This window comes from Phaseolus vulgaris, chromosome 5 (genome assembly GCF_051622355.1).
Source record: "Phaseolus vulgaris cultivar YP4 chromosome 5, ASM5162235v1, whole genome shotgun sequence".
NCBI lineage: Eukaryota > Viridiplantae > Streptophyta > Magnoliopsida > Fabales > Fabaceae > Phaseolus > Phaseolus vulgaris.
Window position 1 is genome coordinate 42,246,316 of NC_143502.1, and position 13,492 is coordinate 42,259,807.

Sequence of the window (13,492 nt, forward strand, 5' to 3'; positions counted from 1 at the left end):
GATGATTGAACCACCAGTAAAGAAATGGCAAAATCAAGAAAAGCATTATGAATATGAACCTTTCTATAAAGGATATGATATATACCACATAATGCTCCTCTAGTCTGCTGTCAAGAGAAAATGCATGCAATTTGTTTGCATTTTTAAGAGATACGAGATAGTTCCACACAATATGTTCTTACATTGTACACATATACTTTGGGAGAAGTTGTCAAGAGATCTCACAGTAAATAATATTTCTGAATATGTGGTCTTTAACTGAATGACATTCTGTGATTTGTTATATTGTCTACATATACACAATCCAATGCTTGACAAATTCTGAACATCATAAATCGAAATGAAGCACCCTAGGATAATCAAGGTTTGAGCATTTGAGTTCATCAAAGGATTATACAGGCTTTGTATACTTTCGAAATCACATATCCACTGTTAGCAGTAATCTGTCTTATCTACATTCCTCTGATGTTCTCTTGCTGAAATCCCACCTTAAATCCTATCTTCAGAACATGGACAATCCTACAACACATCAAGTTTGGAAAGATTAAGACAGTAATTTGTCTTATTATTATATCATCAGAACATGGATAAGCCTACAATGCGTCATGTTTGGGATAATCACTAATTATCCGCGGCGTTATCTATACGATAATCGGTGTATTCCTATCCTGAATCTGTAAACACGCGCATAATTATCATAGTTATTTTCAATAAAAAAATTAGATCACATCAGTTGTATTATTCATTCATGATTGATTTTGGACAAAACTGAAACATAGGACTACAGTTATTATTAATGTTATTCTCAGATCAAAACTAATACTTTATTTCGATGGTAATTCTAAATTTCAGTTATCAAAATAAAAAATACTTTTATGGAAAAACAGCATCAACGAGCCGTATAATACAGCATTTAAAACTAGTCCACTAGTTTTCCATTTGACAAGTCTCAAATAATCCATTAGACAAATAACATAATTCGGTCCATCCAAGAGTGAATATTAGTTATTTTCAAGTATATACAGTCATAAATTCTTGATAAAAGCATATACAATTTCTTTCAAGTTCCCCGACAAGGACTGTAAAACTATGGGTGTAACAAAAGGGGAGAAGAGGAAGAGAAGGATGTGATGTGGGTAATATCAATTACAACAACTCGTAAAACATAAGAATGGGTACATCTCACAGCACATCCACTGCGGGAGTGCTGGAACACTGGACCAGAGCAGGAATACCAGATGGTGCTGGCTAGACAACAATTATGACTCGATTTGGATTAACTTTTTAACTCATAAGAACCGTTTAATTGAAATAAATATTTGATTCCTAACTTAAGTATTTTTAAATGCATAGAGATTTAAAAGAGTTAAAAAAATAAGATGCATAAATTAATTTTAACTACTATTAGACATTAGACTCCACTTTATTTCATTTTGATCAATTGGTGTAATTATTTATTGAAAATTTCATCCAAATTAACCCTAAATAACCAAACCTAGAGGTACAAAGACCTCTTGGTGATATTTGATTATTAAAGCTTCATTTGTTTACAGTTAGAAAGAATAAATATTTGCCAAGAATTGATCTAACCTGAGCTACATGCCACCATATAACTTGCTCTACTGATTGGAAGGTTAAACACTAGGACTCGGAAAAAAAATTATATATGATAGTACAAATGAAAAGATGGGCAAAAGAAGGCTTAATTACTGCTGCTATCTTCACCAGACCTGAAAAGCTCAAACCGCTTGAATTGCTTTGTTCTTGCCAGTTCTAAAATCCGAACCACCAACTGGAGTATTTGCATGGAATGCTGACTGCCTTGAGGGTTCCCCTAACAACTGAGGCTTAATTACTGCTGCTATCTTCACCAGACCTTAAAAGCTCAAACCGCTTGAATTGCTTTGTTCTTGCCAGTTTTTAAATCCGAACCACCAACTGGAGCATTTGCATGGAATGCTGACTGCCTTGAGGGTTCCCCTAACAAGTTTAAGGAAAGCGGGGAAGGTTCTCTATCACGTACCTGTGTTTCCCCAATGCTGAGATGAGACATTCCCACAAGTTCGTCAACATTGACAGGTTCCTTGGGAATGACTGGGATTGGCCTGTGGACCTGATGATGGGATGTCTCTCCTCCCTTAACTTCTTCAAAAGGAGCTGCAGTTGATGGCCATATGGGATATGGAACAGGTAAATAAGTGGGGAAGAATCCATGAGGAGCCATTGATGTCAGTCCGTTTGATCCCATCATAGTTTCATTGGCCTGATCCATGTTTTCTTGAGAAGTAGTTTCCATGGGTTCAAATTCTGATTTGAGGGAGAGATCTAGTGAAGGCTGTAGTTTTCCATTACAAGGTTGCGGCTTCTCAGAAGGTGGAAGCAGCACTTGTTCTTCTGGCACTGAAGGTGGATCTGAAGTCTGACATGATTAAAAAAAAAGTTAGCCAGAGAAGCAGAGGAAAAGTATTACCACTACGTTTACATAAGAATCTTAGAACATAACTAATTGGCAGTGTCCACCAACAACAAGGATGACCCCTTTTACTTGGCAAATACAGAATCCTATTATATACATCAATGTAATAGACAAGTTTATCTAAAGCAAAAATCCAGAGTCAATTGTCGAACACAGTAAAGTTGTCATCATGTCATGATATACAAGCCAAGAAAAACCTTGGTGTTTTTCAATAAAGACCGTGACATGTATTCACAAGAAACTAGAAGAGTGATGGGAATATAACAAGAACTATTGAACTTAAGAAAGAGAAGACATGACATGTATTCACATGTATTGCTGTTCATGCACAAGCAAGGAAGACACTCATTTCCCTTATATTAGAAAACATCGAGGCATAATAAGATGTGTGCATGATTGCCAATTAGATGTGATATGATGAATAAGACCAACCATATCTGGAACCATGTCAAAAAGGCTGGAACGTCTCTTTCTCCTGGTAGCATGACTTTGCCGGATAAAATACTTCTGGGCATGACTTGCTACTTGGGTTGGGGTCCTTGATACAACAAAATTACGTGCTATCCCACGCCAGTCTCCTTTGCCCAGCTTCTGGAGACCAATTAAGAACAGCCTATGTTCTTCTTCAGTCCATGCAACACCTAAAACAAACGAAGTAAATACTGAATAAAGTAATCCAATCACCAGACACAAAAGGGTACTCGTCGTGCTCAGTGAATCAGCTGTTATTGAGAAAATACAATGATTCAATAAATGCAACACAGAGTTGATAGTATGTGACAAAATAAGGTACTCCCTCCCTCTGTCCTGCTTAGATTCTTTCATCTAAATCAAGAAAAACATTTAATCCTTTTATTTTCAATAATTTATTATTATACTTCTTTCAGTTTTCTCTTACCAAACAATTTTCAATGCATTATCAAATTGGAAATAAGTGTATAACTAGAAAAAATATATTACTTTGAAATTTTAAAAATAACAGATAAAAAGGGGGGAAAAATTCTTCAAAAACTGACCACTATATAGAGGAATAGAGGGGCTAAGTAGCAAGGTAGAAACAATTCTAGGTTAGGTAATAGGCATGAAATAATGGGATTAGTGTCAAAAGAGAGTTGATTTCAGTTAACTACCTTACTTCCTACCTTCCTTTTTAAGTGTGTTTAATGTTCCTTTGGAGAAAGATAAGAGTATGAATAACAAAATAAAAGTAATTAAGGTTATAATAAAAAAAATATTTCAAAAGAGGAACCTAAAAGTGAGTTGGTTAGTATATTAAATACTATTCTTTAATTTTATTTTATTTTTGTTTCTATTGTTTTCTGCACATAAACCAGTTTTCTTTTCAGTATAATTGTAAAGAATCCGCTTCTTTTTCTTGTAATAAAGTAACAAAATTAGCTGAATTTAACTCTCTGTTGGCCATTGATTAGAACCGGATATCATCATTCCAAGAGTTAAAGATTTCATGTAACTGAAAATCTCTCGAGAAGCGGCTCCAAGTTAAACAAACTATAGCCTACAGAGAACGGAATATCAAGAATAATACATAGCATTTTCAGCGAAAAAATTGCATTACAACGCCACCGTAGTATGAATAGCAAATCATGAACAAAATTGTTGGCTTTAAAATTGGGAAAAATATTTGTCAACAAACTTCAACACTATAAAACACATTGTCATGAAACTTAATGATATTACAACAATTGTTATTGAAAGAAATGCAGCGCAGTCATGCAAATAAAACGTGAAAAAATTAAAAACTTCAGATAAGTATAAAAATAAATTGATTGAGTTTGCCTTTGAAAATATCTCATGCATTTAGTCCTGTGTAATTTTTCTATTAAACTAATAAGCATTCAAGTATCACCCCTTTCCGAAGGGGAAAATAACCAAAAGTCAAGATTGTGTCTATCTTAAAGCCAAACATAATAATTAATTACCACAACAACTCTGCCTATTCAGGTATCAAGCAGATCATGATTAATAAACAAAAGCTACGGTTTGCCACAATTACAGAAACAAATAAATGTGCAACAGCAGTACAAACAACGGCAATTAAACTAGTCAAACCATCCAGGAGCATAACTTAGAGAGGTAATTAAACTCAAGCAACAAATTCTCAATCTAGTTTGAACAGATTCCACACGATAGAAAGGCCAGTAATTGTCAAATAAGCACATTTACTTCTTCTTCTTCTTTTCTTTAATTGCTTGCACCTTAGTGGATGACTCTATTTCCGATATCCCAAATAAATTAAATGGATGCTGGAACAATTCATTAATAATATTATTATAATCACTATTATCAAATGATAAAAAAATTGAAGTTCGTATATGATATCATACAAATTCAACGAACCGTGATGCCATGAGGTCCCAACTGTAGTATGATATCTTACGCGCTATATAATAAATGATCCACATTCGTCCAAATTACCAACCAATCAAGACATTAAATACAGCCATTGCCCGTTGGGAGAACCAACAATTGCATAAAACACGAACGAGAAAACCAAAATACACTAGTTCCAAGACAAGGGAGTAAAAGGTTGGAAAAAACACGTATTTAACATAGACATTTATGAAGTACAAGAAATTAGAAATCCTCAACAAACACAGGGAATGAAAAAAAAAACAAATCTAACAGAGCAACAAACAAAATGCGAGACCAGCGAATAAAATAAATTCCGATTCCGATTAATATGAAATAAAAGGGTAAAGAAATGGAGAAACGGAAGGATGAGAACCTTTTTTTCTTTCTCCGCGGCGGTTAGCCAGGGTGGAGATATGGGCGGGGTCGTCGGACAAGTAACCGTGAGGCTCGTGGAGCGGGTCGGAGCAGGGAGAGGTTGGATTGGGAGAGGAGGCGGCGAGGTTGGAAGAAGAAGGAGAAGAATGGTGGTGTGCGGAGGAGGCGAGGTTAAGGTTTCCCATACTGGCGCTCTTCTTTATGATTGATCCATCGGTGAGCCTGACCCCGAAGAGCTTGACGCCGGCGGCCGCCCCCCGCGAGGAGGGGCAGGTCCGGGAGTTGTGGCCGTTGTTGCTGCAGTGGGAGCACCGCCGAGTCATGCCGATTCTCCGCCGCGTGACTCGGTCTCGGGAGGGAGAAACGTGAACAAAACAGAAACAGAAAGAGAAAGAGAAACAGAAACAGAAGAAGGCGAATAAGGAGAGAAAAAGAAAATTAGAAAATGCGCGATGATGCGACAGGATGCAATGGAATTATGGATAGAGAAAAGAGATATGGAAAAAAATGCATGTGTTTCGTTAATTAAGGTAAACACACCAACACGCTGCTCCTCCTCCTCCTCATGGATAATTCCGGGTTTTAGAATATTCTCGAGGTTAATTCTGGGATTCTAATTTCACGCTTTTTATTTTATCATTTTGTCTTAGTGGAACGCGCTCCATCGCTCGTTCCTCTTCCTTTCTCCTCTCTCTACACATCATCGTCTCAACTCTCTCTCTGCTTCAATTAATTCCTGTTTCTGATAAATATATTTTTTTTATTTTATTTTTTAAATTTAGTTCAATTTTATAATACCAATTTACCTGTATATATAAAATATCTTTATATTTATATTTAGTTATATAGGATTATCTATAATAACTTAAGATATTTAAACACGTCTTTTAAATAATGTATCTGATACCGATATTTATTTGACACTGACACTTGTATACACGTATCCGAGAAGTGTATAACCATTTTAATACGATTTTAATTTTGTAAAATAGAAAAGGAAGGGATGGCGAGAGTAGAGCGTGCGGTTCTCGTGTAATGGCACGTACATCACAACTCTAAACACGTGCCTAAAGACTGGGCCACTGAAAAATGGATCAATCATACACAAAGTGCTTCCACGTTATCACTGCTCACTAACCTCTTTCATCTTCAATTCAACAACAATCATACTTTACCCAACACTTTCTCTCGACACAGTTAACTTATAATTAGTGACATTTTTTTTGTTATAAATTTTAAGAAAAATAGAAAAAAAAAATGAAAGTAACTTTCAAAATTACTTATCTTGAATGAAGATAGTCATAACTATTATGAGACAAAAATGTTTTAAGACAAAACACGATGTGTTTGACTTTGACTCGTTGGCGGGGAACTACTTGAGCACCGTTATTTATTCCTTTTGTTATTATTTTATCGAAGCTTTCAATAATAATATGAAAACTATATGTTAAATAAATATAAATAAAATTATTGTTTGCATGTTGAATTTTATTTATGGGATGAAAAAAAAGAATTTGAATTGTTTAATATAAAAGGAAGAATGCGCAATTATCGGGAATGGGTGGTGGGTAATTTTGTAGTGAAGTGATTGGGAGGTGTTTGGATGAAATTAGGAGTCTTGTCTGGAAAAGCCCAATGAATGTCCTTTACGGATTCGTAATAAGACACGTGGATCATGTGGTGGTTCCCACCTACTTTACGTGCCTTTCACGCTATTACATGTTACTGTCTTCTTCTTTTTTTCTTCACCCACTCTAAAACGAATATTTCCTTTTTTTCTCTCTCATTAGATAAATATTTGAATGAGTTTGTTTTAATAAAATAATTCAATTTTACAAAAAATATGACTTTCATAATCTAAATAATACTCTAAAGTCTAAAAAATTAATACTTTACCTAGGAGATGGAAAATGCATATACTTTATTTTATTTTGATAAAATAAGTTAAAACTATGTATAAAATTTATTCTATCTACTACTAAAAATATAATAAAATATCACGATCTTCTTTTTTTTAATTGAGGTTTAAGTTGGTATAATAGGCTTCCATCTTGTCTGTTTTTAGAATTTTCTATGAATAAGTATAGTCTATCTATATATCGTTTTTGTTAACATATGAGTTTTGGTATAGTCTCTCCGTATTTTTGTATTTTCTTTTTTTTGTTTAATAATACTTTTTTCATGTGATGGTAAATGATTATTGTTACTTGAGATGTGTGAGTCTAGCTGAGATTTTAAGTGGCATAGTGATGCCTAACATAAAAGCTTTTATTTAAAAAAATTAGGTTTAAAATTACTTTAGAGAAAAAAAAAACACAATAAATTTTCTTAACGTTAATAAAATATCTATAAACTAATTAAAAAACATTTGTTAAAAAGAATTAGATGGAAAAAAAAAGAGTGTGATCTTTGATCCTATCTCAACTCAATTATATATTGCAAGGATAAGTATGTGCAATCTCTCTCTCTCTGTATACTTTAAAATAAGAAATGAAATGAGGATAATATTTTTTAAAAGAAGAAATGTTATCGTAAATAAAATAATTTCTATGTAAAAGGTTGGTTTTGCTAATAATTAAAGTTGAAGATAATTATTAAGTTTAAAGAATTAAATAAAGGTGAAAATTGAGGTTGTGAAGAAGTTATATGGGTCAGGTTCATTGACTCGACAAATATTTTGTATGAGGGAAATAATTGTGTTGATAAAGTTTTAGTCGAAAGTAATTAATATTATCCACCAAGATAAGATGTGTACGGACATGTGAACCTCTCACATTTGGTAAACACCAGGAGTGACACAAATCAGAATACTAAATATCAGGAAAAAGCATAGTCAATGGTCAAACTTTGCATACTTCAATTCTCTCATATCATTTATTAATTATATATTCTGTCACCTTCAATGTTTTTCGTAATATATATATATATAACATAAGCTCATACAATATAATTATTATGTTCTACCTTTTTTTCCTCTCTCATCTTACATTTCTTCAATAATTGTGGACTTATCTTATATTCCTTAACTAGCTTCCAAAATCTTAGAGAAAGTAAGAAAATTACGAAGTAGAAACTAAATTTAGAAGAAACAAAATTGTTATATTAATTAATAGATTATTTTAAAAATTAAATAATTTTTTTAAAATTATTTTATTGTTAAATAGTTTTTAAATATTAATTTCTTATTTTTTTTATAAAATAATAGATTATTATTGTTATGCTAGTAAAAAAAGTGGTTTTTTATAATTTAAAATGTAAGAAATTAAAATCATAGATATTTTAAAATTTTGTTTGATGTGAGATAAAATAAAGACACCAAATCCAAGTTCAATGGAACAAAAAAACACGGTTGCGGTTCAAACCTTTGACTTTGGCGGCGTGCTTTTATAGTATTCATAATATTTTTTTTTGTTCAGATTTGCTACCTTTCTTCTTTGGTCAATTTTCTGTCACAACTTCAACATATAATCGTGGTGTGATTTCAATTTACTACCCTTCTATCTTTATGCTTTAATCTGATTTCAAATTTATTTTATATACTTCAAGAATTTCTATTTCTTTCATCATAATCTTATAAATTTAGATAATATATTATAATATATGTATATAAAATATCAAGAGGAATTAAAAGTTCTAGAAACACATATTATCAAAATTCTGATAAAAAATTCTATTTAATAATCTAGAAGCTGGTCTACATTCATTTCTACTGTTTTATTAAATATAACCATAGGAGTAGCATACAATAACGTCCAGATTCTTTTATCATTTAATATAAAATTATTGAGTTATTTTATTTTTTAATAATCACTATAAAATTATTAGAAACCTTTGATTAATAATACAATATAATTAATGATGAATAAAATTTAAATTCACGTAACAGATAAATATCCTTTCAAGAATCTAATCGTGTATTAAATATTTTGCTGACAATAATATAAGAAACGTAAACACTCTCTCTTTCAAATAAAATACAAGTGTTTTTTTCTTTCTTTGAATTACAATATTTTTTTAATTAGCCTGATATTTATTTTCTTTTTTAGTTGACATTTGCATACTTTTTTCGCAGAAGTTCGTGCCGAAAAATACCAAATAATCATTCTTACTGACATATTTATTTTAGTATTATAAATTATAAATAAATATTTATTTTATTCTATTATTATATTTTTTAAAAAGATTAAAATTTAATGCTACGATAATTAGTAGAATCATTTTGAATGTAGAAATACGTGTATATTATAATGTAATATCTTATATAATTTGATGTACCCTTGTGGTTGATAAGGTAAGTAAAGTCAAGATGATGAAAAGTCCAAAGTCCAACGAATGTGGACGGTTGATCTACTGTATGTCATGCTTAAATACTATACGTATAAGTTTCAACATTTCTACTTCTGGTCCACGCTCTTCTCACATTTTCTACTCTCTTTTACATTTATCTGTTGTCATTTCTTTTCTACACTATATTTTACACTTATTGTTTTTTTTATTAGACATTACGAATCAATATGTATGTTATTTATTTGAATTTGTTCTTATTTTTTTTAAGGTGCAATCTTTTCTTTTTTTTCAAGGTGTATGTGAGTATGGTAAAAGTTTCTGAGTTGTTCTACAGAGTGGTGATGTATTTGCAAAAGATTTTTTTACGCTCAAGTCAGTAAGAATACAAGTGATTTTTCGTATGTATGTAAATAGATAATAAAATAAATCTATTTTATGAGAGGAACAAGATTTTCTGACGCTCAAGTCAATAAGAATATATATGATTTTGTATGTATGTAAATAGATAATAAGATATATCTATTTTATGAGAGGAACAAGGTATAAGTAGAGATCTGATAATAAACTCGTAGGCTTAAATAGAGGTCCAATAAAATAAAGTGACTACGTAACTGTTAAGGTCACGTTCTTCCTTACATGTATCCTATTATTAAAGTGACTTCGGTATTATTTAGTAATTAAGACCAAACATTAAATAATGTGGGTAAATTATCAAGTGAACTTTCATAACTACTTTAACGATTTTCATCTATTACTACATGATATTTTATAAATTCCCATATTTAAGTATTGGATAATACATTTTATACATTATTTGTTTTGTGGTGTAATTTATCAAACATATTGAAGAGTGGTTTTACATAGTTAGGGTACATATTTATGATTTATGATGTTGTTCATATTTTTGGATCTTTCAAAGTGAGAGATGATTTGATGTATGAGTATAAATGGAAAAGAAGGAGACAAACACTGCGATCATATATATTGCAAGATACTGATTCCTTATTTTTCACATCACAAATATTACATCTAAGATTGCATATCTGCAATGCATAGATAAGATCAGATTTTTATTTCACTTGGAAAATGTCAAAGAGTGACACCTCTATCCACATAATACACTCATTTCTAACGCTTTTAAACATACTAAATATTTTTTAAAAAGTTATAAATAAAATATTTGTATTAGAAACATTAAAGAAAAAAAAAAGAGTCTAGTTTTTAAACTTTAACTTGCCTTAATATAATGTCATGGTTCAGTTGAATGCATAATATAGCTTATGTAATCAGACTTTTAAAAGGCTGAACGCATAATATAGCTTAATGAGCCTTTTAAAAGACAATTACTTCTTGCACCATATCATTTATCACCGCACCCAATTTCAGTGTGAAAAGACAAAAATACCCTTAAATATAAGGGAGTATAAAAATATATTTGGGATCCTCTTTTCCGGAATATATTTTTGGATTTTTTTTTTCTGGAATAAATTTTTGTATTACGAATTTTTTATCCAGAATGAGATTTTGATTTTTTTTTGGAAATGTACTATTTTTAGTTTCCGATTTTCATTTTTAAAATGGAGGATTTTTTCAAAAATTTATAACTACTTAGGTACAGATTCAAAAAAATTGGATGTAGGGAAAAATTGTCCTTTTAATAAGGAGAAAAAACTTAAAGATGGCCCAACTTCAGAAACCATTTACCAGAAATGAGTTTCGACAAATTCTTCATGTACCCATGTTTTAGAAAATATCAAAATTACCCTTTTCTATTAACGCTTATTTTAATTTTGAATGCAAAACTTGAAGATGGAATCTAATAATCTCGAATACAAAATATACCTTTTGAATCGTATAATATGAAATATATTTTAAAATACAAAATTTATATTGTGAATTATGCAATCTAAACTATAAAAAGTTGTATTATAGAAATATAAAATTTACATTTCAGATTGTATAATGTATTTTAAATTATATGATTTAGAAGGTATAAAATCATAAATCGTTGTATGTTTGAGAATGAGTTATTACTATCAAATATTTATACATATAGTGGAATCCTTTTTTTTTATATAGATTTGTACACATTGAAAATAAACATTGTTTAAAAAAAAAGCTTGAATAAAATAAATTGGTAACATAATTGTTAAATTAAATTAAAATGTATCGTGAAAAGACATAATATTAATCCATAAATACAAAGGGGAATAAAAATAATACATAATGTATGATTGTCCCTTAACGCTGCGTAGTCTAACATAAACTTGAGTGCATGTTCCTTCCCATAATTTTTTAGCGACATTTATTTATTTATTAATAGTGTCATAGTATTTTTGTTTCTATTAAAACCATGGAAAGAGATTTTATATTCCTTTGTATTTGTTTTCTAACAAAAAAGTTGCGTCCTATAGAAAAACTCTCAATTTATTAGTCCTATAAATTAAGAGTATCACATGAAGATGAATAAAAGTTTGGATGTTTTCCCCGTCTCGTCACTATGTACATGCAAGTCATTTATTTAATAATTTAAGAGAGTCCATTGCTCATAGTTTTCAATTCCATCATTAATGGATTGGAAGTAGTGGCTACACGAGACCACACTTGTTTCAATCAAAACGTTTGATTTGGTTCATTCTTTATCTACCAATTGCTCTTTAAACACGTATGTTTCCAATCTAAAAAGTAGAAAATGTTGCATGGTCCAAGTTATTCACTAAGAAGTGTATCTTGTTTCTATTCAACATGAAATATACAACACATCCCCTTAAACAAAGATTCCTTATACAAATACTCTCAACTCATCACTCCTTCATTATAATCCAATATCGACATAATAATTTAAGAAGAAGGTTAAACTACCAGGTTCATGGTAATGAAGATACAAGAAGACTGAAACTCTGTTACGGATGACAAAGAAACTTTCTTATACATGTTTAAAAATACCATAAACCTAGTGTAGAATTGTAGAGTAGAAATTATTTTTTTGTAGAAAGTAGAATAGAAATTTTACTTGTATTTTTTTTTAATTGTAATTAGGGTTGAATTTAGATATAATAACTAACATATGCTAAACTAGGGTTTCTAGAAAGCTCCTACTTAACCTAGACCGACCTAATCACATGAAGCACACCCAGGTCATGCTTGCAATGTGAGTGCATTTAGACATCATTTTCAAACCCATTACATTTGAATTTTCCCATCAATTTTTGTATCGAATAGCTAGACCTCTAGACTATATAAAAAGATGTTTGACTCATGAAAATTCAAGATTAGTATATGAGTGAATTGCTGTCAAAATTGCATATTTTCTTACTCTCTTGTCTAAGCTCTCTATGATAAACACATTAATCTTCTTCTTCACCTTTTCCAAGTGATTTGACCAGACTAATCACTCCCCTTACCTATTATCCCCTTTCAAGAAAATCATAGTTCCATTGAAGCCCTCCTTGTCCGTTACAACCATTAGCTTTTGTTAATCCACATCTCAATTCTCCAAAGAACCAACTCGAAAATGGAGTCAAACACCATCAATAACAAATACAAAAATCCTATATAAAAACTCATAATATAATATTGGATGATTGAATTCGTTAAAATAGACTTTAAATTTTGAATGATTAAACAATAACGACATAATACTGGATGATGGTTGAATTTATTAAAATAGATTTTGCATGATTGAATTTGTTAAAATTTATTAAAATAGATTTTTAATGATTTTGGATGATTGAATTTGTTAAAATAAACTCTAGATGATTTTGATATAAATTGAATTTTAAAGACTCATCGTAACTTCTAAAATTAACTAAAAGTTATAATGAGGTTTGCACTTATAAGATGTAACATAGAAGGAGACATAAGTGAGGGGGGAGAGAAGAAAAACGAGGGTGATTAGGTGTTTGTTTGAACCGTTGAGGAAAAAATAGAATGAATTCCACTCACTCAAGCATTTATATTAGAAGGTGTAGAGATGCATCA

The 13,492-nt window shown here is 30.7% G+C and overlaps 1 protein-coding gene across 3 annotated transcripts; it reads right to left on the reverse strand.

The window, feature by feature from the left end:
- Positions 1-110: 110 nt before the first annotated feature.
- LOC137835918 (Homeodomain-like superfamily protein) lies at positions 111-6,071 on the reverse strand. Of its 3 annotated transcripts, none has more exons than XR_011085170.2 (4): positions 5,223-6,071; positions 2,909-3,117; positions 1,731-2,419; positions 111-519 (listed from the first exon to the last, which is right to left on the reverse strand). XR_011085170.2 is itself a non-coding variant. In XM_068644675.2 (3 exons), exons 1-3 carry the CDS (start codon positions 5,545-5,547, stop codon positions 1,886-1,888), a joined length of 1,068 nt encoding a protein of 355 aa, XP_068500776.2. In that variant the 5' UTR covers positions 5,548-6,071; the 3' UTR covers positions 1,487-1,885. The 3 variants fall into 3 exon arrangements, 1 of the variants encoding a protein (XP_068500776.2); XR_011085171.2 differs by having other exon boundaries at positions 111-674; XM_068644675.2 differs by lacking the exon at positions 111-519 and having other exon boundaries at positions 1,487-2,419.
- Positions 6,072-13,492: the final 7,421 nt, after the last annotated feature.